At 32.8% G+C, this 23,244-nt stretch overlaps 3 protein-coding genes across 3 annotated transcripts; all 3 read right to left on the bottom strand.

The window, feature by feature from the left end:
- Positions 1-904: 904 nt before the first annotated feature.
- On the bottom strand, positions 905-10,085 carry LOC115719466 (kinesin-like protein KIN-12E). Its single transcript, XM_030648527.2, has 22 exons — positions 9,437-10,085; positions 8,906-9,061; positions 8,731-8,814; positions 8,501-8,620; positions 8,041-8,154; positions 7,841-7,933; positions 7,608-7,697; positions 7,410-7,480; positions 7,131-7,205; positions 6,961-7,048; positions 6,754-6,812; positions 6,342-6,405; positions 6,113-6,178; positions 5,333-5,491; positions 5,149-5,253; positions 4,685-4,920; positions 4,234-4,303; positions 4,094-4,144; positions 3,926-3,988; positions 3,416-3,475; positions 3,247-3,326; positions 905-3,122 (listed from the first exon to the last, which is right to left on the bottom strand). The coding sequence occupies exons 1-22, from the start codon at positions 9,710-9,712 to the stop codon at positions 1,124-1,126; spliced, it is 4,179 nt and encodes a 1,392-aa protein (XP_030504387.2). The 5' UTR covers positions 9,713-10,085; the 3' UTR covers positions 905-1,123.
- A 4,115-nt stretch (positions 10,086-14,200) lies between these two features.
- LOC115718789 (carboxylesterase 15) lies at positions 14,201-16,584 on the bottom strand. Its single transcript, XM_030647614.2, has 2 exons — positions 15,708-16,584; positions 14,201-14,649 (listed from the first exon to the last, which is right to left on the bottom strand). Exons 1-2 carry the CDS (start codon positions 16,403-16,405, stop codon positions 14,343-14,345), a joined length of 1,005 nt encoding a protein of 334 aa, XP_030503474.2. The 5' UTR covers positions 16,406-16,584; the 3' UTR covers positions 14,201-14,342.
- Positions 16,585-20,116: 3,532 nt separating this feature from the next.
- Positions 20,117-22,760, bottom strand: LOC115718601 (uncharacterized). The gene is made up of 4 exons (XM_030647412.2): positions 22,368-22,760; positions 22,159-22,195; positions 20,870-20,953; positions 20,117-20,382 (listed from the first exon to the last, which is right to left on the bottom strand). Exons 1-4 carry the CDS (start codon positions 22,677-22,679, stop codon positions 20,330-20,332), a joined length of 486 nt encoding a protein of 161 aa, XP_030503272.2. The 5' UTR covers positions 22,680-22,760; the 3' UTR covers positions 20,117-20,329.
- Between the last annotated feature and the right edge of the window lie 484 nt (positions 22,761-23,244).

Here is a 23,244-nt window from a genome sequence, read left to right as displayed (position 1 = left end):
TTCTTTTTTGTTTTTTTTACCTTATTTTTGGTTTTTGTTTCCAATTTTGTAAATTTGTAGTTGTGTTCCACATCATCTGCCACTACAAGATTGATTTAGGAAATACGAGGAACCTACTTTTTTTTTTCTTTCTAGTCTTTCTTCTGTACGAAGGACAGAGAAATTGCTTATCTTGAAGGTGAACTGTAAATCAATGAAAATTTGTCATAAATATTTACTTTTTTTTTAAACTACATAAATATTTACTTACTACATATTAAATATTATAGGTATGTCAATAAAAAAAACTATGCCATCCATAAATATGTAAAAACACTTTATTTATTAAAAAATAAATAAACTAAATTAAATGTATTCTTGATATTTATTTTTCGATTTTTTATACATTATTAATTTATTTTTTATATTAATTTTAAGCATGTGATTTATTTTTTTTAAGAAAACAAATAATGTAATTATTTATGAGTAGTAATATGTGCACATAACACACAAATGTGACAAGCAAACATGTGAGAAGTCATTATCGATTATTTATATTTAAATTTTTATCCATTTTTTTGTCAAATATTTAAAATATATTTTATTTATATGTATTTTTTAGAATAATAGGAGAAAAAAAAAAGTACGTATAAGTCCTAAAAAATATATAATTTTTTTATAAGGTGTTTGTTATTGGGATTTAAATCCTTAAATAAGAATGTAAAACTAAGGTGTTTGTGTTTGAAATTCTTTTAAGTTTTAATCTCAACCCCCCTCAACTAAAATTTACCAAGTGAAATTTTTACACCAAACACGTAGTTACTACACTTTTTCTTTTATTTGAAATGGAAGATACTTCACTTAATATGGCAAAAGTCACACTAAGATATATATTGCCATTATAAGCCGTACAAGATTGGTAATATTTCCACCAAGTGCTGATACTTTGAACAGATCATAATCTACAATGATACAAGCCATTCAATCAGTTAACAACAGAATTAAAAATTAGTACAGTTATGAGCACAACTAGCATTGTTGGCTCATCCAAAATAAAAAGGAGCAACCGATTGTTAATTACAAGTGAAAGAATGCTAAACTGTGGAAATACAGTTAGTGGAATGAATCACAATATACCAAGGAACTAACTGCTGCTTTCTTCAACTCCAAGCAATAGCTTGGCTTCCACAATAGATTTTCTAACACTTTGTAGCTCTTCTTCCATCTTTTCAGATATGAAACCTGAATGAGAACCTGTGTCCAGTAACTGAGATATCTTTTCGGTAGCCATAGCCCTTGCTTTTTGTAACTCTTGTACTCTTTTAGACTCTACCAACAATTCTTCCTCCAAGATTTTCATCTCTGCTTCCTTCAAATCTGCTATAAAAAGATGCTGCTGGTAATCGAGAATCATACTTTCGATTTCTGCCTTTCCATTCTCTCTCATTTCCAACAGCGTCTTCTTCTCCTGCATTATACCTTGAAGGGCAATCTCCATGTCTTCAGCGGACCTAGAAGCTTTCTCAAACTCCAATTCAACAGTATGCATTGCCTCATTCACTTTCACAGACTTAATGTTCAAATCCTCAAGTTCCTTTCTTATGACACCAAGTCTATCTCGAGAAAGCTTCACCTCGGTTTGTAGCTTGGTTTTTTCTTCTTCTGTCTTCAGTAACTCAGTTGCTTTGCCTCCCAACCAGCTTTTCTGTGAGGGGTCTACTTTCTCAATGTTATCTATAGCAAAAAGGACCTTTTCATTCTCATGTTTCCGATTTTCTTCCTCCAGTTTCGATTTCAAACATGCATGTTTGTTACTCAATTCAACTTCAGATTGTTTAGTCCTACTCAAAGAAGCTTGAATTTCGTCTTTCTTTGCACTTAGACGGGCTAACTCCTTTTTCTTTTGGTCTAGATAAACTGTTGAAGCTTTTACCCTTAATGTCGCCCGAGCTTCTCGCTGCTCAAAGTAAGCCACTGATGAAGAAAAGTTTGACAAAGAGTACTTGAGAGCTGTTAACTTTTTCTGAATTAGAGTCTTTCCTTCTTGCATTTCGACGGAGTCATCTTTGAGGGTGTCAGAGGTTTTTCGCTTGGCCTGAATGGCATCTTCCATGACTTCAATTTCCATTGAGAGTTTGCCTACTTCAATGACTAATTTCTCAAGTGAATTAAAAAGAGACATAGATTGGGTGGAATCTAAAAGTTGCTTGTCAGCACTTTCCAGCTTCATTCTAACCAATCTCTGATCTTCTAAAACCTTAGCTGTATTGCAATCTAACAACTCTGTTTCAGAGGTGGAGGATAATTCCATATCAATGCTATTTCCTGAATCTTGTTGAGTACCAGCCTCTTTGGTACTACACAATTCCATTTCAGAAGTGGAAGGTATTTCCATATCGAGGCCATTTCCTGAATCTTGTGGACCAGCTGAACCAGCAATATCATGTACATTTAATAAGTCATCAGTCTCTTTGGAGCACATAACCACATCATCCACAATGGCATCATGTGTGTTCAGTTTAAGATGTTGAATTTGGTTAATTCCTTCTCCATCAACTTCAACAACCTTCTCTGCACAATCAAATTCTCTCTTGGTGTTGACACTCTGCTCTCCACAAGAAGAAAGCTTTCTTTTGAGCTCATCCCTCTCCTGCATGGCTCTCTCGTACAGACCCAAAAGTTTATCATTTTCTTCATGCATTTCCATAAGCTGATGTTCTAAGTTCTCAACTACTTTGTTCATCTCAACCTCCCTCTCTTTGCTGAGTTCAATACCATCATTGTTGTGCATTTCAATACCCTCTTGAGCACTCTGAGGATCAGCAGTAATTTTGTTATTGCTTTCTGCTGCAGCCTTTTCGTAGAGTTCAATAAGTTTGTTATTATCTTCAAGCAAAACCTTGAGCTTCATCCGTAGCTCCTCATTCTCTTTCGACATAACAATTGCTGTCTCATGTGCTTCTGCTTCTTTTTGACTAGCCGCAGCAATAGCATCAACCATTGTTTTCAGCTCCATTTGATCACTGAAATTAATAAGAGGCATATCACTTGACAAAGGGTTAAGCTCAAGTTGCGGCATTTCTTCTTTAAAAGCTTTTGCAGATCTTTCCTCTTCAAGTTTTGTCGCCAGATCTTTAACAATCCTGGAAATAACAAGGGAAAATTAAAAAACTGCTGTTTAAATCAAAAGTAAAATCCTAGCCAACGTTGAAATGTTAATAATGTGAATAATTAATCTACAAAAAAATTGAAAAATAAAAAACCTACTTTTCCAACTCTTCTTTCTCTTCAAGGAAGAGTTGCATCTTCTTTGTAAGTGAGTCCATTTCAGCTTGGTTTTGAATGGCCTGCAAAATATAGAATGCAATATAAAAAACCTAACCAAAGTTGAGGAAAAACAATTTCATTAAGAAGGAAGTTATTTTATGTACTTTACCTGCATTCGAAGAAATTCATTCTCCTCGCTAATTGAGGATTGCCAAGGCAATCCTGGTTCCTGTTGCAGAATTTTAAATTAATGAATACCCTAAATTAAATTTATCAGAGTAAACATATTCACATAAAGCCATAAAAAACAAAAAAGAAAAAAAAAACAGAATGGCAGCATAGACACTGCTCAAAATTTCACCAATGCAAATTGCATACTCAAACAATCACTAGTGCAAAGTTCTTGCTTTTACTAGAAATTTTCTATGACCAAAATGCCCATGTTTCTCTTAAAACAAAAATTGTAATGGGAAAAATTAGCACTCCCTCCCGGAGACAGAATACTAGCAATGGACTAATTTGATCATATATACCATTGTAAAACATATAATGGCATATGACATAGTGCATAGGTAATGGAAAGTATTCACATATACATGACAATAAGTTAAACAACTCAGATTCTCAGCAAAAGACCAAAAAAGAAAAAACAGCTTAGATAATTGTTTTCGAGTCACACCTTATTGGAAACCAGATTATCATCCCCATGAAGTTCTTCTATCATCACATTTGAATTTGTTTTCTAAAAAATAAAATTAACATGCAAAATAAGTGAGTTGAAGAACAAAAAAGTTATAGAATAATGTTATAACAATATCATTAAAAAGTCATTGGAAAAAGTCCAAACCATTGAGGATTCTGATTCATTCATCAGCTTCCAGTCTAGAGCTTCTAGCAACTGCATTTTACCCAAAATCAACTGAATTAGCAATTACTCTTGTAAGGCTGCAGAGTAAGGACAAGTAAGAAAAAATGAAAAATGTATACCTTGTTTTGTAATGCCATGATTTGTTCATTCATCATTTCCCGTTCGCCTTCCTCATAGAATGACTTTAATCTGATGATGTTTTGCAAGTAAGCAACATAAATATCAATTGTTTGGAGCTTTTACTTAAATTTGAAAAGAAATTGAAAGAGTTCAATTAAATTGATGCCTAAATATAAGTTTTGTTTATCTTTTCATTTGATTTCAGAATATATGTCCAGCCTAAGAACCTCTTACTTTGTGGACAAAACTACTTCCATTTATGATGGTGAGACTGTGACCAGCTAAAAGGAATTAACAACCTGTGTGTCCAACTTTCTACAGCAAAACCTTTCCCAATTTAATTTCAAGTCATTGGAAGATTTAAAGGTTGTGCACTCATGCAAAAGATCAAGATTAAACAAGTTGTATATTGTTTCTAAAGAGGATTTAATCTGGATCAAAATCCCTTACCTTCTAATTTCTTCTTTTAGTCTCAGATTTTCCATTGCAAATCTTGTCACTTCTTGATTACGGTTAACCTGTGTCCGAAGGACCTCAATTTCTTTTAAACATTCCTCCTTTTCTTTCAGCAAATGTGTCTCAGCTGAAATCTTTCCAGAGGCAACAGCCTCCAGCCTTTTTATTCCAGCTTCACGAAACCGTAACCTCATTTTCAGGCCTTGTATCTCATCCTCCCTTTGCTTTGCCTAATGAACCATGCGAAAAGATAAATCGATTAATCACTATTTCAAATGAAATTTAAGTGGATGAGATCCTAGCATGGAGAGAATAAAATTTTACTAAAAATAGTTTTCCAATGCTATAAGAAATATATTTATACAATTAGAAATTGATGTAAGGATGATAACAACCAAAATGCGAGCAGCAACCGAACTATTACTATTAACATAAGAAAGTCAATTTTTGACACATACCAGTTGCATAACTGCCTGATTTTCAGCAGTTAATGCCTGCAATGCAATGTCTTTATCTTTTTCCCTCCTGAAAGCCCCAACAAGGGCAACATCATAGTCTTTTTTCTGAAAATAGAGCAAACTCAGTTACAAACTAGAAATACCAAACTATACATTTTTTCAAGCTCAAGGAAAATTAGTGTACCTGAGACATCCTTCTGCCAGAATTAAGTGGACTAAATGACCCATTGAGTCCTTCCCACTTAAAACATCCAGGGGACCCTGGAAAACTCACTGCCAATGTATTATTATCTTGACCTTCAATGCCTCCACAAGCTAATCCTTGTAGCCGGGATACTTCTTTCTGTAAACAAATAGAAGTGTAAGCAAACATAACATCATTGTATGTGACATACAAAGACTTTAAAATATAAAAAAATGCAGGGTATATAAGTATAGTTAATAGAAATGCAAAACAGCCAGTTGGTAAACTCTATAATAAAGCATGATTCCTGACAAATTGATCACTTTTCTGTTGTCTTTTTACATTGCATCACAAGGTTAGTAATAGTAGTGCAATCCCCTTTTTGTCTTATCTTTAAACTAAAATGGCTTTTTAAAAAAGATAAAGGTGCGCATATATATGAAGTGTCAAATGTGGTAAGATTTCATGTTCAGTGTGAGCTGAAAATAAAACAAAAATTAACTCAAATATGTTTTGATGATTAGTACAAAATACAAATGCTGAATTCATCTTTTTTAACATTATGCAGTTTAGAGTCGCAATGGTTAACCTAATAATTCATCTTTCAACATTACGTGGTATACAGTAGCAATTATTAACCTAGTAATTTTCAATGCCCATACTTTGGTAAAAGATGTTTCAAAGAATATGTTTGCATGTATATGAAATATAAGAGACAATGAGAATTTTAAAATAAAGGAAAAAAAATCATATTAAAATTATATAAAATAAAATAAAAACCTTCAGTTGTTGAATTTGTATCCTCATGGCAATCACATCCCCAGAAGCATCTTCATTTATAATTGCCTGCATAAGGAATCAAGAGTAGCTGATAAGCTAGGCTATTTCACATAACTAGCAATATTGATTATTCTCAGTAATAGTCAATGACAAAATATGTCCTAAAACAATTCAGCCGTACTGAAAGTTCAAACTTAGATAATCCGTCTTTGCAAACTATAATACATACATTGTTTTTTATAAATTTTGCACGCTGAGCAAACTTCAAAGTGCTTAGAGTCTCCAGTGAGCAGCTGAAAGGATCCCAAAACAAAATGTTAAATAAACTAGAAATGTGATCGAAAGCCAAATTTTAGTTTTAATCAAGTAAATGACCCAAAGGTCAAGAACCAATGTCTCATTCATACTCTGAATACAATTAGCTAAAAGCATTAATGTCAAGTGCATTAAGGGAATACAAATATTCAAAAGTACATAAACCAGTATGGTTAAGAACCAATGTCTCATGCATTCATTCAGTGAATACACGTATTCAGAAAGCAATTAATCCAAATTACAGACAAAGATGATTAAAAATTGCTTAATACAAAAGAAATAAGTATTAATACATAAAAACTAAACATGATAGTTAATCCACTCACCAACTAGATGGACTAATATTTGCAATTATAGTAGTTTTTGCATTCCCCCCCAGTGAATCCTGCAGAGGAAATCAGATTGATCAGAAGCTCTTTAAAAGCTCTTAATCTTTCACTATATCCCAGAAATCCCTGAAACCGATTTGGCAGACTTGATTTTTATTTATTCTATTTTTCTAAAAATGTGCTAATAATGTCATCACCACCAACCTGAAGCAGAAATGTAAGCTTTGAGTCCCGATACGGAACATGGAGTGATTTCCCATGTGACATGTTTACCAAGTTCATAATAACAAGTCTGCAAATAGAGATTTAAAAATCAATTGAAAGTTTTCATTGCCGAATCATAAAATTTTAAAAAATAAAATGAGAAGTCATACCCCAATGTTGACAGGGATTTGTTGATATTAGTAGCTTCCCTAAGACGTTCACCTTCAGCACCAGAACTCTTCTGTCTGTGATCAACAGGTCAACAAATCAGAAGAAAAAAAAAATCAATTTATTTTTGGGGAGCTGTATTTAGGAGGAAAGTGTAATAAGGAAATAAAACACTAATGTGAGTATTATCATCTCTCAAAATCTTCCAACCAGATGAGTACAAGAAGATTTGTCCGCTTGCCTTAAATAAATTGAAAAAATAACACTATACATCACTATACCTTTCAGATCCTGCTAAATCGACAAGATTAAGGCGGGCAAATCGATGATGAGTTACACCTTGAGACTCCCACTAAAAAAGAAAAAGATATGTTTAGCAAACTTGACCAAAAAGACAAGGATGATAAATCAACAAAACAAAAACAAAGCAACTAAAATATCGAGCAGAAGCAACCAAACCACTGTACTGTCTAACTCACCTTACTTTCAATTATGCACGTAAACACACTATGTGAACGACTACTGGCACGATTCATATTAGTGGCCGCTACCTTTCTATTTGCTGCACCCTAGAAAGCAAAATTAATGTAAGATTGTGGCCAATATACACAATAGTCAATACTAAAATAAAGCCAAAAAGAAAATCAATTATAAACACTTAGAAAGCTGAAAAGATGAAAACTTGAATCTAAGGACATAATTTATCTTATACTTGAATAAGCTGTTGGATAACATCTCGAGCACTTGTAACTTCTATCTCCTTGAGATTTTCAACATGAATCCCTTTCTTCACGTCCTCTCGTATCTGTTACACATCCACAATATTTGTACAAAACTATAAAGTAAATTAACAAGAAATGATTTTAGCAGAAAATAACAGAGCCAAGAGAAATACGTGTGTCACAAATGTACCTGCAAATTGCTAGATGATGGGTCCAAAAGATCAAGAATTTGTTCATTGTATATCTCCAGAAATGAGCATTTACAATTGAACTTTATTTTTTCATCTCTGCGGGCTTCTTTTTCCTGTTCACCAAAAGAGATTCCATCAAACTTTCGCACAAGTTTCGGGCTTGATGTATATATAAAAGAAAATTTAAGGAAGACACATAATTTGTTTTTCAACATAGTGAGCTTCTATAAAAATGATCAACACCTTTTAAAACCTGTTGGAAAATTATAGTGGCATAAGATTCCATTCATAGATTCAAAAGGAAGAATAGTTAGTTTCTTTGTAGAAATCACCACAACTGAACACAAAAAAGATGCTGAAGTTTATTCCTATGCATAAGAAAGATTGTGTAACAAGTTTCTCTAAAGTCACCAGATAATCAAATTTTAGTATGGGTTTGTAAAGTTAAAAGCCACAAACCTTTTGAATTCTTGAAAACAAATATTCAAAGACTCTAGGTGTCATCCCACAGTTAACACTGTGTCTTCGAGTGCCTCCCTCAATGTCTCCAAGCATTGTGTGAGTCTTTCCACTTCCAGTCTAAAGTTACAAAATAAGGTATCACCAAATCAATGATTCTACTACAATAGTATCTTATTATGTTCTTTAATAATCTAAGTAGAAGACATAAAAAATAGTATATCACTCACTTGGCCATAAGCAAACATACAGCTGTTGTAGCCTCCCATGCAATTTTCAACCATGGGCAACCCAGCTACTTTAAATAGTTTTTCCTGTTATGCAACCCCAAATGAAAATCACAGAGCCAAATAAAACAAAAAAATACAAACCCATTTAAAACAATATGCCAATTAAAAACAGTACCTGGGTAACACTCTCATCTGCAACAACATCAAAGGTAAAACGCGACTCAGGATGCCCTGTCCAAGTAATAGTCTGAGCGCTCTCTTGACGAACACACTTTCCATAACCTTGCAATGATAATTCAGCACTACTAAGAGGCCGAATCCTAATTATAACCTGCACAAAAAAAAAAAAATACATATACAGCGCTCATGACCAAACAAAACCCGAAAACAAGCTTGACCCAACATGCATAGTTGAAATAAAAAAAATTGTTCTTTATAAACATTCACAATTACTAAAGTCAATTATCTTCAAAGCTTAACCGATGCAGAATTGAAACCATAAAAAAATCCAAAAATCCCAACATGTCTAGTTGAAATAAAAACTGTTCATTATAAACATTCACAATTAGTAAAATAATTATCATCAAAGCGTAGCCAATGCAGAAATGAAACCATAAAAAACATCCAAAAATCTCAAAACGGAACATTTAGATACACATTTATCCATTAGAGCACTTAAAACCATAACCACAAGTTATTTAACTACCTGCACATTGTGATCCTTCCAGAACGATGGATCCTCGGAAATCTCGAAGTACTGGGTCGATGAAGACGCCGGCATAGCGCCACCACCGACACTACAAGTGTCATCGTCATCCCAGTCACGTATGCTCCGTACGGCCGAAGTTTGAGAGAAATTTTCTTTGGATGCAGATTTGAAGATATCAGGAGTGCTCCGGACCGAAGGAAGTGTCTCCGGCGCGTGGTCATGGAATCCGAACCGGCTCTTGATGGCACTCGCAGCGTCTGATATGAAGGGCATCGTTTATGTGAGAAGAAAGGTTTGAGTTGAGAAATGGAGGTCGGATCGAGTGAAATTAGGGCTAAGAAAGAGAGTTTTTCTCTGTGACTGGTTTGGGGGGAAAGAAAGAAAAGAATTTGAATTTTGGGAAAGAAAGATGAAAGATGGTGGTGATGATGATGAAGATGATGATGCTGATCTGAGGACTGAGATCCAAAGTGTTCAAATGGACGGTCGAGATGTGATTGAGGTTAAAATAAAAGTAGTAGTAGACCGTTGGGGACTGGATTTCAAAATTTTGAATCGAGCCAACTTTTTCAGGCTAAATTTTATTTACGGCCCAAGAATTTTTAAAGACATCTTTTTAATAATTTTTATTTTATTTAAAATTAATATCTTTAATAATATAAATTTTTTTCTTCCAATTTTTTTTTTTAACAGAATTTTCTTCCAATTCATATTCTTAAAAAATATACCTATCAAATAAAATTAAATTATATTAAATTATTTAAGTTTATATTTTTTTTAATAATGGGATGTATTTATAAGATTATGGAGTGAAAATAGAACTCCCCTTTTTTCAATAAGTCTTCAATTACGAAAACGTCCCTTGACTTCAATTTACTCAAATTTTTCTCAAAAAAGACATGTAAAATACAAAATAATTATAATTTTGAGTAATTTAATACATGAATATTTAAGTTTAATTTTTAATGTAAATAAATATTTAAGTTTAAATTTTTAAGTTATATTTTTGTAACTTTATAGGTATTATTGGTATATTTAAATTTATTTTTTTAAAAAAAAATAAAAATTTAATGGTGTAAACTAATGAGAGATTATCACGTAGCAATTTACTTATGAGTACAAAATTCTAAAATTATAACTTAAGTATTATTACCGCTAAAAATTAAATTTAAATATTTATTTACAACCGGGAGTTAAACTTAAATATCTATACCTCAAATTACTCTATAATTTTTAATTTCAATATAATTCATATATGGTGCTCTGAAATTATGAAAAATGCTAAAAATATATGATAATTATTATATCATTATTAATAGAGTAATTTGCGGCATAAATACTCAAGTTTATCTTCTAGTTGCAGTTTAATACTTAAGTTAAAATTTTGGCGGTAAAAATACCTTCTGTCACACTTTTAGAAGTTCTGTAGGTACCTGCTGTTAAGTGCCATGTCACTGTCCAGGTGTCACGGTTTGACTGGTCCAAATTATTTAATTTATATTTTTATTTGAAATTGATTAAAAATTATTTGAAATAAAAAATATTAAAAATAAAAATATATAAAATTAATTAAATCAAACATAATTTTTTTTTTTTACTACCACGGCCCAGCACTTATCCCACACCAACAAACCAATGACAAACCCGTAATAGGAAAAACATATCACTCTTTTATAATAAATGACAACCCCAAAAACAAACAATGAATATATTTACCATAAAAACAAACCAGTAAGACAAACCAATGACCCTAGGAACAATATATTTATGATAAATATACTCGAGCGTTATCTTCCTCGGCTGATCGCACACCAAACACAATGACAACCCCGAAACCAAACGGACCCCAGGAAACAATCTCCAGTCGCACACCCCAGGAACAAACACCAAACCAGAATCCAAAATTTCATTACTCAGTACACTAACAAAATTTAGATTTATATACCAAAATTCATAAAAAGAATCTTAATGGTGAGAAATAAAATCTGGTAAAAATATACATCTAATATAAAATAAAACCAAATCAATTGCACTCATATCTCAAAATTACAAATAAAACTTTAAATTTTCCTAAAATTATTTATATTTCTTCAGATTCAAAATATCTTACGATAGAACCCATGACGATGCCCAAATCTCCGCCAAGACCTTAGCCAAATCTATGTCAGTTCGCACAGAGAGAAACAAAGAGAAGGATCCCAAGGGAGAGAGAAAGAGAGGCAAAGATATAGATCTAGGGGTTTTCAAGGTGGTGAAATTCGGAGTCGTTCCGTCTGGCTCTGAGCAGAGAGAGGTCGAGAAAGAGAGGAGAGAGGGAATGGAGAGAACTCGAGGGCCATAGACTGACGGAGTTGCTCTCTGGCTCTGCGCAGAAAAAACACAGAGATAGGAGTCGAGAAAGAAAGAGAGGTCGCGATGAAGGCTCTCCCTCTCGTCCGTCGGTGCCGAGGTAGACGAAGCAATTTTTTTTTTCTTTTGAACTCAGTAGACAAAGAAATTAGATTTAGGTTTGTTTTGATTTTGATATTTTTTATTTAATTCAGCTTTTTTTTTATTATTATTATTTTTAAATATTAAAAATGATTTTTACTTTTAAAAAAAATTAAATAATTTGGACCAATGAGTGAAACATCTGGGGCTGACCTAGCATTTAACAGCCAGGTACTTACGGAAGTTCCAAAAGTATGACAGAAGGTATTTTTACCGACAAAATTTTAACTTAGATATTAATCTGCAACTAAAAGATAAACTTAGGTATTTATGCCGCAAATTACTCTTATTAATACAGTTAACTATGGAGTTGAAGTATGCTCTCAAATTATTGGCTAACTCATATTTTTTTATCATGGCATGTCTTTATGCTTGATATCTAGGTCTACGCGACCGTAATATTGTATTGTGCCAAGTTTGTGTACATATTTTGTTATGTCAAAAATTCTAACTCAATTTATAACTAGTTAAAATTAAAAATAAAAACAAGACATTTTGGTTTGGAATGGAAATGGAAGATCAATATAATGAATCAACGATCTTGAAAACCTTTGGCCTATTTGTTTAGCTTCGAGATTGGTTACAAAGTACAATCAATGTGGATGAGGTGTTTGCATACTTATCAACAAGTATTTTCTCTAAAATGCTCTACGGCAGTTCCTTTTCCTAAATTTCTTTCTATCATTGTTTCTTCAATTAACAAGTAAGAAGTTAGGTGACATTTGGTTTACTGGAATGTAATTATAATGGTAATAAGAATAGTAATGGAATATAATCATGTTTGGTTTATTTTGTAATGAATATTGTAATCATTTTTCTTTATTTGATTTAGTATAAAAATAAAATTGAATAATCAATATATTGACCAAAATATCCTTATTTTATTTATTGCCAACTACATTTGGTAAAGAGGTAATAAAAGAAGGGTAGAAAAGTTTTTTTGTAATATATATTGGTAATTATAATCCTCATTCATTTGTCATACTCATATAATCAGAATTCATCCAAATAGTGTAATACTCATTACAATGTAAAGTTAAAAGCCCCAACCAAACATTGTAATTGTAATCTCTATTTCATTCTAATCTTGATTACACCAAAGCAAACATACCATTAAATGCAATCATTTTCCAAATGATTCTTCTAATATTGAGAATAACAGCTAAGGACTTTGGTTGTTACGCAATATGATGAAACTTTGTTGATTTTGATGACACTTACTTAGCTCACTATGATTGGATTCTTTCTTCACAATAGTTAGTGACCGATACAATTTGATTCTGATAGAATGTTTCAAAAGATCAAAAAATTACATAAGAAGTAAGCAGTAAATATTATTGTGGACCTTGTATTTTATAAAGGTTATTAATTAGATTTTCTGTTTTGTTAAATGATAAAATATATATTTTTTTTTTAAAATAGTAAAAATAAGACTCTAAGCTAAATTTTTAACAATTTTATTTTTTAATATAACTAACTTTAAGACAAATTCTACCACAAACAGATACAGAAAATGTACGGAAGGATGTGCCTATCACCTATCCAAGGCCCATGATATTTACCTCTCAGACTGGATCTCTCTGAATCTGAAAAGACATTCCGCCCTTATAAGAAGAAGTAGTTAAGACCCTCTAGATGAGCATCTGGGATACATTTAGAAGGACATTCCAAGAGGCACCCTGAAAACCTAGTCCAAGATGACGTGACAACCCTCTAACACTGAATCCACCAAATCAGGGGATTGTCCCTTGTGTCAGGAAACCTCATTTTTGTCTAACGATTATTATTCTAACACTATAATACACAAAGACGACGCTCGCATGCCATCTGTCAAGTATCACATGGTCCCCAAGCATACAGATCACCCTCACCCCACGAGTTGGGCCTCGGTCTATGGGCCCACAGTCAATGTATTTATATATTTACTCTATTAGTGGGTCATGTTTACATGCAAACCTTAACAGGTCATGGGTATGATCGAGCTCAGATCTTAACCTATAAATACTACATTATACCCTCATGCAAAGGGTTAAAAATTTGTTGTAAACAGTATAGCAAAAAGCCAGGGTTCTTACTCCACTATAATATATTAAGACTACTTAACCAAATACGACTGACTCGTAGATTAAGATTCACTAATACCCAAATTACGTAAAAATCTCTATCTCTACTTTCTATTGTTTTATTTAATCTCTCAACTTTTATTTTAATCGGTTTCCAAAAATCTCAATAAATTATATCATTATAATAATACAATGAGCAACAACACTAACCAAATAAGATGATATTAATTATTACTTGAGCAAAATCACAATATAATTGCTTTCAAGGCATAACTCACATTACACATACTCTTTATCTCTTTATAGAAAGACTGATTAAAAGCACTTAACTTAAATTTGAATCATCTAATTCAGGTAGAATTTTGAGCGATAAAGCCTTTGATAATAGACATCAAATGATTCGAGGGTTGTGAATTAGGATTAATAGTGAAGAAACCATGTTGTTGTCCTTCAAATTCTACATACTCAATCTTTTTGCCCCAATTTTGGAGCTTCATTGCATAGTCTTTAGCACGGTCTTGGAGTAGGTCACTTCCCCCAACCACAACCAAAATAGGATCAAGTTCCACTTTCTCAAGGCTGCTACTAAATGGCCCAAATGGATTTACAAGTGGATGGTCTGTGGTTTCTCCAATTGGTATAGATAACCTCCAAAACCTATCAAATTTCCACTTTAAATCATTTTTTCTTGAATAGATAAATAAATATATACATATATATATATAAAAAACAATTATTTTAATCATACCTTTGTGTACTTGAACATTTCAATCATGCCAATATAATAAAGATTAATTACAACAATATTCCCTTACACTTATTAATCACAATTTCCTTTTTCTTTATAGTAATTAGTATCATGGTCCAATTTCATTTTCACTCTACAATGGAATAATATGGAATAATGTCTTTATAATTTTATTTATTAATTATATACAAAACCAATATTTTAAGGGTTAATATTATTTTCGCCCTATAGTTTCTCTACTACATAATTAACTCCCATTTTTTGTCAAACAAATGTAAATTGGAACTCTAAAGGTGATTATAGTAAAATTATTTTTAAAGCTAATTAGAATTTTTGCTTCCCGAATTTTGACATGTATCTAGTAATATTCCATGAACTTTTAAGATCGTTAAAAATCATCTTCTGAATTATTGAGATTATTGAATTTAAGAACTTTCAATTTTAGTAAAGAAAGTCTAACATGGATGAAATTTCAGAAAATGTAATTTAGTACATGTCAAAGTTTGAGAAGCATAATTTGACAGATATCAAAGTCTCGAAAACATTACATAAACAATCATTGAATTGGTAAAATTAAATGCAATCGAAAAATCCAACAATTTCAATAATTCAAAAAAAAAAATTAACGGTCATTAAAATTCAAGTAGCATAATTTAGTATATTTTAAAATTTAAGGGGCAAAAATCTTAATTATAATTTTTTTTAAATTTTAATAAGTCTCCATTGTTATATTAATTACTAAAATTGTAAATTTCCATGTTATATTAAAAACTAAAATATATCTTATGTTATTTTTATTCTTTTTAAAGCTCCAAATTTGTATTTATGTGAAAAACTAGAGTATAGTAGTCTTTTTATAAAAACAAGTCCAATTTTCTTTCTAGAAATTTACAAAAGAAAACTTATAAAACATAAGAAAAGATCAAACAACTCTAAATGATAAAAGGAAAATAAGAGAATTACCAACCTATCAATTAAGTCCAAATTGAGAAAAGCATCTTTAGGACCCTCAGCCTCCGATTTACATCTCACAGTTCCCCCAAAAAACGGGGCCAAAAGAACATAGCCCTTTACTCTAACTCGGCCCAACTCGGCCGATTCCTTACCGAGTCGAATCGCCAAGTGATGACCAATGTTTCCACCAGCCGAGTCCCCACAAATAAACACGTTCCCAAAATCCGCCACGTCACACATCCACTTATCCGGCTCATCCACCGACTCGGCTTCGCCTTGGAGCCACTTCACAGCCGTGTACCCGTCCTCAATAGCCGCCGGAAGCCTATTTTCCGGCGCAAGCCGATAGTCCGGCGCAACGATCACGGCTTGGAGATCAGAAGCCAGACGTAAGCAGTAGTTTTGGCAGTTCGGCCAAGTACGCGAGCCGATGCAGAAGCCGCCACCGTGAATGTAGAAGAAAACTGGAAGCTTAGAGCCGGATTGAGCTGCGGCTGGCTTGTAGAGCCGAAGGGAGAGATGGTTGACCTTGTCGAAAACGACATCTTTCCATATAACGGAGCCGTCGTCGTTTATAGGGACGTTGAAGCTTGGCTTGGAGGAGCGGACGATGGAGCCGTCGCTGTAAACGCGGAGGACTCCACGACATTCGTCTACTTCGTACGGTTCGTGGTGAGATGAGGAGGAGTCGTTGGTGCTGTGAAACGACATGTCGTTTGCAGTGAATATGGATTTTTGAAGTAGTGAAGAGAATTAAATTTTGTTGATTTTTAAAGGAAAAATTAGCAAAGACAAGGATTACTAGAGCAAGTAGTATTTTGGTGTTTGTTATTTGGCACCTGGTTTTTGTTGCCTTATTATTTGTGAAGACAGTGTAAACTTTAATGTCTAATTTGTTAGGTAGATCAATTTCCAATAAATGCTAAAAGATATTAGTGGTGTCTAGCACTCTCTTAGTAATATTTCTATTTATTTAACTAAATATCAGATCGTATATAATTTAATATAATAATTTTAAAGAGTATGATTAACTAATCGCAAGGCCATACATTTAAAAAGTACAATATTAGACACTACTAGTATCTAATAGGCCATACATCTAAAAAATACAATATTAGACACTACTAGTATCTAATAATTATGCTCATCATTTATTTACATTATTGGTTTATATAATTTTGCATGCTTAAATATTGGTTTTGTATTAAGGGCTCATCCCAAAAGTTGTTGAGTGGTTTTGTTTTATATTTTAACAGCACACACAATGTTTATTAAATTTATTTATATATTAATTTGGTCATTAATTTGTTTCTATTTGATATTAAAATTAATATTATACATTCCAAGCCGGCCGGCACAGGTGAAAGTGAAATGCTTTTCTGAAAGCTAATGGGAAATGTAACATTGGGCATTAAGCATGTTTTTTCACAGTTTAATGTTTAAACACAATACGTAATAAAATGATACTTCCCAAACAAACAACACAAAATATATATATAGAGAAGAGAAATAAATAAATAATAATAATTAAAAAAAAACATAAGGGAGTCGTAGGTGGATAAATGAAGATCTTTGTATTGTTATTAAAGATGATGGAGTTGAAAGTATAAGTAGACAAATGATTGTTGAAAGGATTGAATTTTGGGTCAAGGGCTCATGGCAATAGCTCGAGTCGAGATCGATGGAGTGACAACCCTCCTCTCCTATGTTGTTAAGGAAGAGATTTTATCTCCTATAAGTCCTTATAGGAGTGTTAATCAAACCTCTCAAACCGTCTACACCGCAACGCACTAAAAAAAAAAATACGTTTAAAATTCTTTGCAGTGCGGTCGCGATTTGAATTTTTCCTAAACCGCACGGTACGGTGCGATTTGCGATTTTGAATTATTAATATGCGGTTCAAACCGCACTGTACATTATAAAAATACCAATTTTTATAGAGGAAATTACACTTAGTATGGGATTTTGAAAGTTCTTATGATAAATATGGCACATTTAAGTTTGGCCAATTTATATGGTATTTTTTTGTTTTTAGGTTTTTGTATGGTATTTGATATGCCACATATATGTAATTAGGTTTCTAAATCCCATATTTACTGTTTTTATTTGTTTAGGAAGTTTTATTTGTCATTGATGCCGGAAAAGTCACCGGAGTTTGCCGTCGGGTTTTCGAAAAGTCACTCTGAGTAGCGGCTTGCGTTTTAAAAGTCGCTGAGTTGTTTCGTATGAAAAATTCGTCGAATTTAATCGGTATTTTCGCTGAAAAATCACTGAAAAATCACCAAGAAACCGGCTTAAAGTCTAAGAAACCTATTTTTGGTGATTTTTCAGTTGACAATGCCAATTCTGACGACGTTTCTGACGCTTAGCAACATCTCGGCGACTTTTCCGCACCGACAAGAAACTTTAAAAGTCATTAGAATTGGCATAAGTCGCTTTAAAAATTACCAAGAAATCGTTTCGGTTTCGATGAAGAAACCAAGCTTTTTTGGTAATTTTTCCGTAATTTTTTCGACGACAATGGCTCGACGAATTTTCTACGTTGGCAAAGAATCTTCCGACGACTAATACACCGACAACTACTTCGGTATGACTTTTTCACATCAACAAGAAACTCTAGAAATTCGTCAAAATTGTCATTGTCACCGTAAAAAATTATCGGGCTAATCACCAAGAAACCGGTTTTTTTTCGTTTTCGATGAAGAAACCAGCTTTCGGTAATTTTTTTTATATTTTTTTTCTCATTTGGTTGATTGATGAAACTGGTTTCAATTATTTTCGTGTATATCATTTTTGTTTTGTTTTCATAATCTTTATTATCGTTGTGTAACAAAATTAGTTCCTTGATGAAGAAACCACTTTCGTGTGAAGAAACTAGCTTTCGATGAAAAACCACTTTCGGAGTTTTTTTAATGATTTTTTGGCGACAATGCCAGCTTCGACGACTTTTTCTACGCCTAAGAATAACTCGGCGATTTTTCCAACACCAGAACTACTCCGCAACTTTTTCAAGACCGACATCAAACTCACGAATAGCGTGACTTGGCATTGTCATCAGAAATTACCGAAAAATCACCAAGAAACCTGTTTTCTAACATCAAGAACCGGTTCTTGGGTGATTTTTCCAATGACAATGCTAATTCGACGATTTTTTCTAGTCAAGAAGAACTCTGCGACTTTTTCAAGACCATGGCTACTCCGACGACTTTTCCTAAGGCCGACAAGAACTCCGTGACTTTTCCAGCACGAGTGACAACTTCGGCAATCACTATAGTTTTATTTGTTTTATTTTTTTAAAAAAAATAAATATGAAGGGAATTTTAATATTTTTTATGGTAATTTAATTAAGTTTTTATTTTTTATGAATTTTAAATTCAGATTTCTTTTTAATGTTTTGTATGGATTTTTTTTAGAAAAAAACCATATTTTTAGTTTGATTGGTTAGATAATGCCATATTTAGTGGTATTTACTTTTTATGCCATATTTATCATAACCTTAATAATTTTTCCCATATTTTTGAAAATAGCCCATTTTTATATTTATTTAGGTCCAATATGTGAATGTCTAATCCAAAGCCCACTAATTATTGTATTATTGAAACTTAATTTTTTTTTCATATTTATTTTCAAGTCTTATAGTATTTTTGACAAGTGTTGCCAAATTTTGTTGTATTTGTGATAGTTTATTTATTGGTGATAGTCCAAACCGTAGAAACCGCACTGCACCGCACTATTTTTTACGGTACGATTTCTGCGGTTTTTTAGTTTTGCGGTGCGGGTACAGTTTAGAAAATCAGAAAAATCGCTTGTGTGAGTTAATTTTAAAAAATAGTCAAAATCTGCAACACCCGCACCGCGAACACTCCTACTTCATTCATTCCTCACTATCCCTCCATCTATTCTTTCTACCATAGTGTTATTTGGGTTAAGGGCTCATGGTAATAGCTCAAGATGGCTAGTGACAAGCGACAAAGAGGTCAAACTTGTCCCTTTTAGGGAGCAACTCGTGGTACTCGTGGACTCGAGGAGATCATCGAGGTCATGGTCCTCAGAGACACATCAAAGTCCTCATGTATTAGTGAGCAACTCAAGGAGTTTATCGAGGTCATGGCCCTCAGAGAACCTCGATGGGAGGAATTCATGGTACTCAGGGAGCTCGTCTATGTCAAGGTCCTCATAGAGCTCAACAATGTCATTAGGTAGTAAGGAGCAACTCATGGTATTGTGGGAGCTCATCCAAGTCATGGTCCTCGAAGAACACATTGAGATCCTCAAGGAGCACATCTTCAAGAACAAGTTACTAGTCAAGTCACAATTTTCTAATCACCTCACATATAATTGCACATCGTCAAGAACTATGTATCAATCTATTAGACACATGATTGTTGATCTCATGAGCTATTGGCATGTGCACCAAAACCAGAATCTATAATTTGTCATCATTATTTATTTCATTGCTTTCTTTTAGAACCTATAATATTACATATATGTAGAGAGAAGTAGGAATGTTCTTGAAGAAACAATTACAAATTTAGAATTCGGGAAAAAAGAAAGAATACAGCTATCATACAATTAGAAGAAAAAACGAGTCGAAGAGTAAGACTGGCTAATGGTATGAAAATCCAGAAAATGAGTTCATAATCGTCGAGAATATCCAGAACCTCCACATTTCTTGCAGAGAATTAATCCTACAGAATATGGAAACATTAATCTGATATCTTCATAAAATTTTAAGAAAGTTTCAGGTCATGACTAATTATTGCCCAAAGGACTAAGTAATGTATGGCACTTGAATCTGAATTTTTATCACCAAAGATCAGGATATAATCTTCAAAGAGAACTAAAATTATATTCATTTTGCGTTTATGTTAAATGCAAAGGTCCATTAAAATGACCAAAACATGTGTGTTTCTAAGAGTGTAAAGTAACATAATAGACTGGAATGGCATGTACAGTTTTTTTTGCACTTTCATGCTTAATTTTTCTTCTTTATTGACAGTGTAGCACATGGTAATAAATATAAATATTAAGGTATATTATTGGATATGCCATGTAAATATATAATAATTCACAATAATCAATTTACTGTGCCATAACAATTAGGTTACCATAATAATCCAAACAACATGAAAAGAGGAAAAAGAAAAAGCTTATAAATATATAAGAAAATAGTACCTGCACCCTTGCACACCTTGCAATCAACCAATCCAGTCTCTTGCTTCATTTTACCATCATTACAAAATACACATTTTGTCCCTCCTGCCTAGCATAATTCAAATTAGTATTCTTTTTTTTCTTTTAAACCTTGTCATGGATTAAGAAACCTAAAAAAGAACAGATAAAGGTAACTCAAATCGACCGAGAAGACAGACAGAGCCACTTTTACAATAACAAAGTTAGGTGGGGGAAGGCAGTCTTATCCAAATTCCAAGGTAATATCCAAGTGATCTTGATTCTTGACAACAATCATTTAATTGGCATATTGTAACTACACATTTTGGTTCATTAAACATCGGTTTCTTTTCTGACACTAAACAGGGGATCCTTAATGCTACTTAATAGAATGTACACATCTATTCCTTCATTTAGGAATCTTAGCAGTTATCTAACTGTTCCCAACTAACTACTAAGTAGCGCTTTAGTTCTTTTCTAGGCTTCAAATAAATTTACTATAGAGCAGAACAACAAGGGAGACCATCTGGGAAACAAGGAGAAATGTCTTCTAGTTGTCTACTCACTATTATTAAAAGGCAAGTCTTACAGCTAGATAAAGCATGTAACACAGTCATAACAACAACTGTTGCTCATAAGCTCTTCCAATGTGTTTCATTCATAGTACAGATTCAACTGGTGCATAGATGTTTTAGGTCCTCTTGAAATGAAAATAATAAGATCTAGTTATCGTCTTCATATTTTACAAATTTCAGTGGCAGCCTCTAATGTATTATCATTGAATTTCTTACTGCATGATGGTAGAACTACTTGGAGCTTATCAGACAACTAGAAGGAGTTAAAAACTCTTCAAAATAAGTTATTTTAAGCTATTGATAGACTAAGTGGTGGTTGGTTACTTCTAATTTTTGGGCATTGCATCTAACTTTCAAACATCTAAACTGACTTGTCATATCCAAAATCTCTGTTATATTGGAGAACATTGTCACACATGAATTAAATATAAAAGTATTGAACCATTTATAAGAAGATGGACTACTTCACTCATCACCAATTGATTTTGAGATAGAACCTCGTGATTTTTTATATGGTATCAGAGCCATATCGCTGGGGGCGAGCAAAATGGCCAAAAGAAAAAAGAAGAGACAAAAAAACTCAACAAAAATTAAAAATTATTCTTATAGCAAAGAATGCGGCAAACCATGGTGTTAATTTCAGTTATAGCAAGTAAAATTAAAACAAATATATAAACATTAACAAAAGAAAGAAAGAACAAAACAGATAATCCATACCATTGCCGGCACAACGCTCACAAGGCACTGGATCACCCTGCAAATAAGAATAAAATATATTAATTGAAAACAAAACCCATCAACCATAACCCAGCAAAAAGCATAAAAGAAAACCTCATTTCACTCAATTTTTCTTTACTTTGCTAGAAACAACGAAAACCCAAAAGAAAAATGAAGGTGAGAGTGAGAGTGAGCGCAGTTTTTTTTACCTTGAAACCAAGAGAGAGAGAAAGAGCAATGGTGACGAGAACACTGATAGTGGCAAGGAAAGTCTGGGTATCTATGGAGGTTTCAAAGCCAGCAAAAAGGAAAATTGGGGGAACAAAGAGCCTGGTTGGTTGGATTGAGAGTTTGGGTCTGAGCGAAACAGAGAAGCAGCGAGACAGTAATGGGGTTACTGATTTTGGTGAAAGAGAATGGAAGGAGACAATGAGAGATGATGATGAAGAGGAGGAAGAAGAAGAAGAAGAGAAATAAGAGAGAGGTTGAAGAGAGTAGTAAGAGGAGGAGAGAGTAGCCATGGATATAGAAGAAGAGGAATATGTGGAGGAGTGGAGCTCTCTTATGTTTCTTTTCCTCTCATTTCTCTCCGCTCCTCTCTCTATTTTCCTTCACTATATACTAATTAAAATTTAGTATAATTTACGCGGTAAATACTACTAATTAATTTCGGTTATAAATAGATATTTAAGTTTATTTTTTTATGGTAAAAAGTTATATTTTTGACTCGGACACTTTCATAGATAGCTGATCGTTAACAGTCAAGTTAATGTTTGAGAGTTCTTAATTAGTTCAGGTCATTAAAGAAAAGTTAATTAGGATTTTTACCCTCTAAACTTTAACATGTAACAAATTATACCCCTGAATTTTTTTGGCCGTTAAAAATTCTCCTAAACTATTAAGATTGTTTGATTTAAGGACTTTTGTCTAATTTCATTCAATTTTACTATTTAGGTGATTGTTTATATACTAAATCATGCTTCCAGACTTTAATATCTACCAAATCATGTCCCTCGAACTTTGACATGTACTAAATCATGCCTCTTGAACTTTCATTCATGTTAGAATTTTTTTATTAAAATTGGA

Source organism: Cannabis sativa, chromosome 2, assembly GCF_029168945.1.
Source record: "Cannabis sativa cultivar Pink pepper isolate KNU-18-1 chromosome 2, ASM2916894v1, whole genome shotgun sequence".
NCBI lineage: Eukaryota > Viridiplantae > Streptophyta > Magnoliopsida > Rosales > Cannabaceae > Cannabis > Cannabis sativa.
Note: the sequence above shows the minus strand (reverse complement) of the source record. Positions and strands in the feature narration are given on the sequence as shown.

Bases quoted from the DNA above. Each gene is read 5' to 3' on its own strand.
- LOC115719466 (XM_030648527.2), bottom strand. From the start codon at position 9,712: ATGCCCTTCATATCAGACGCTGCGAGTGCCATCAAGAGCCGGTTCGGA. The intron at 6,813-6,960 runs GTTGGTGGTGAT...TTTCCTCTGCAG, and splicing joins AGCTTACATTTCTGCTTCAG to GATTCACTGGGGGGGAATGC. The intron at 6,406-6,753 runs GTGAGTGGATTA...GGATCCTTTCAG, and splicing joins AATATTAGTCCATCTAGTTG to CTGCTCACTGGAGACTCTAA.
- LOC115718601 (XM_030647412.2), bottom strand. From the start codon at position 22,679: ATGGCTACTCTCTCCTCCTCTTACTACTCTCTTCAACCTCTCTCTTAT. The intron at 22,196-22,367 runs GTAAAAAAAACT...TCTTATTTGCAG, and splicing joins CTCTCTCTCTTGGTTTCAAG to GGTGATCCAGTGCCTTGTGA. The intron at 20,954-22,158 runs GTATGGATTATC...TATGCTAGGCAG, and splicing joins TGAGCGTTGTGCCGGCAATG to GAGGGACAAAATGTGTATTT.
- LOC115718789 (XM_030647614.2), bottom strand. From the start codon at position 16,405: ATGTCGTTTCACAGCACCAACGACTCCTCCTCATCTCACCACGAACCG. The intron at 14,650-15,707 runs GTTGGTAATTCT...GAAATTTGATAG, and splicing joins AATTTGGACTTAATTGATAG to GTTTTGGAGGTTATCTATAC.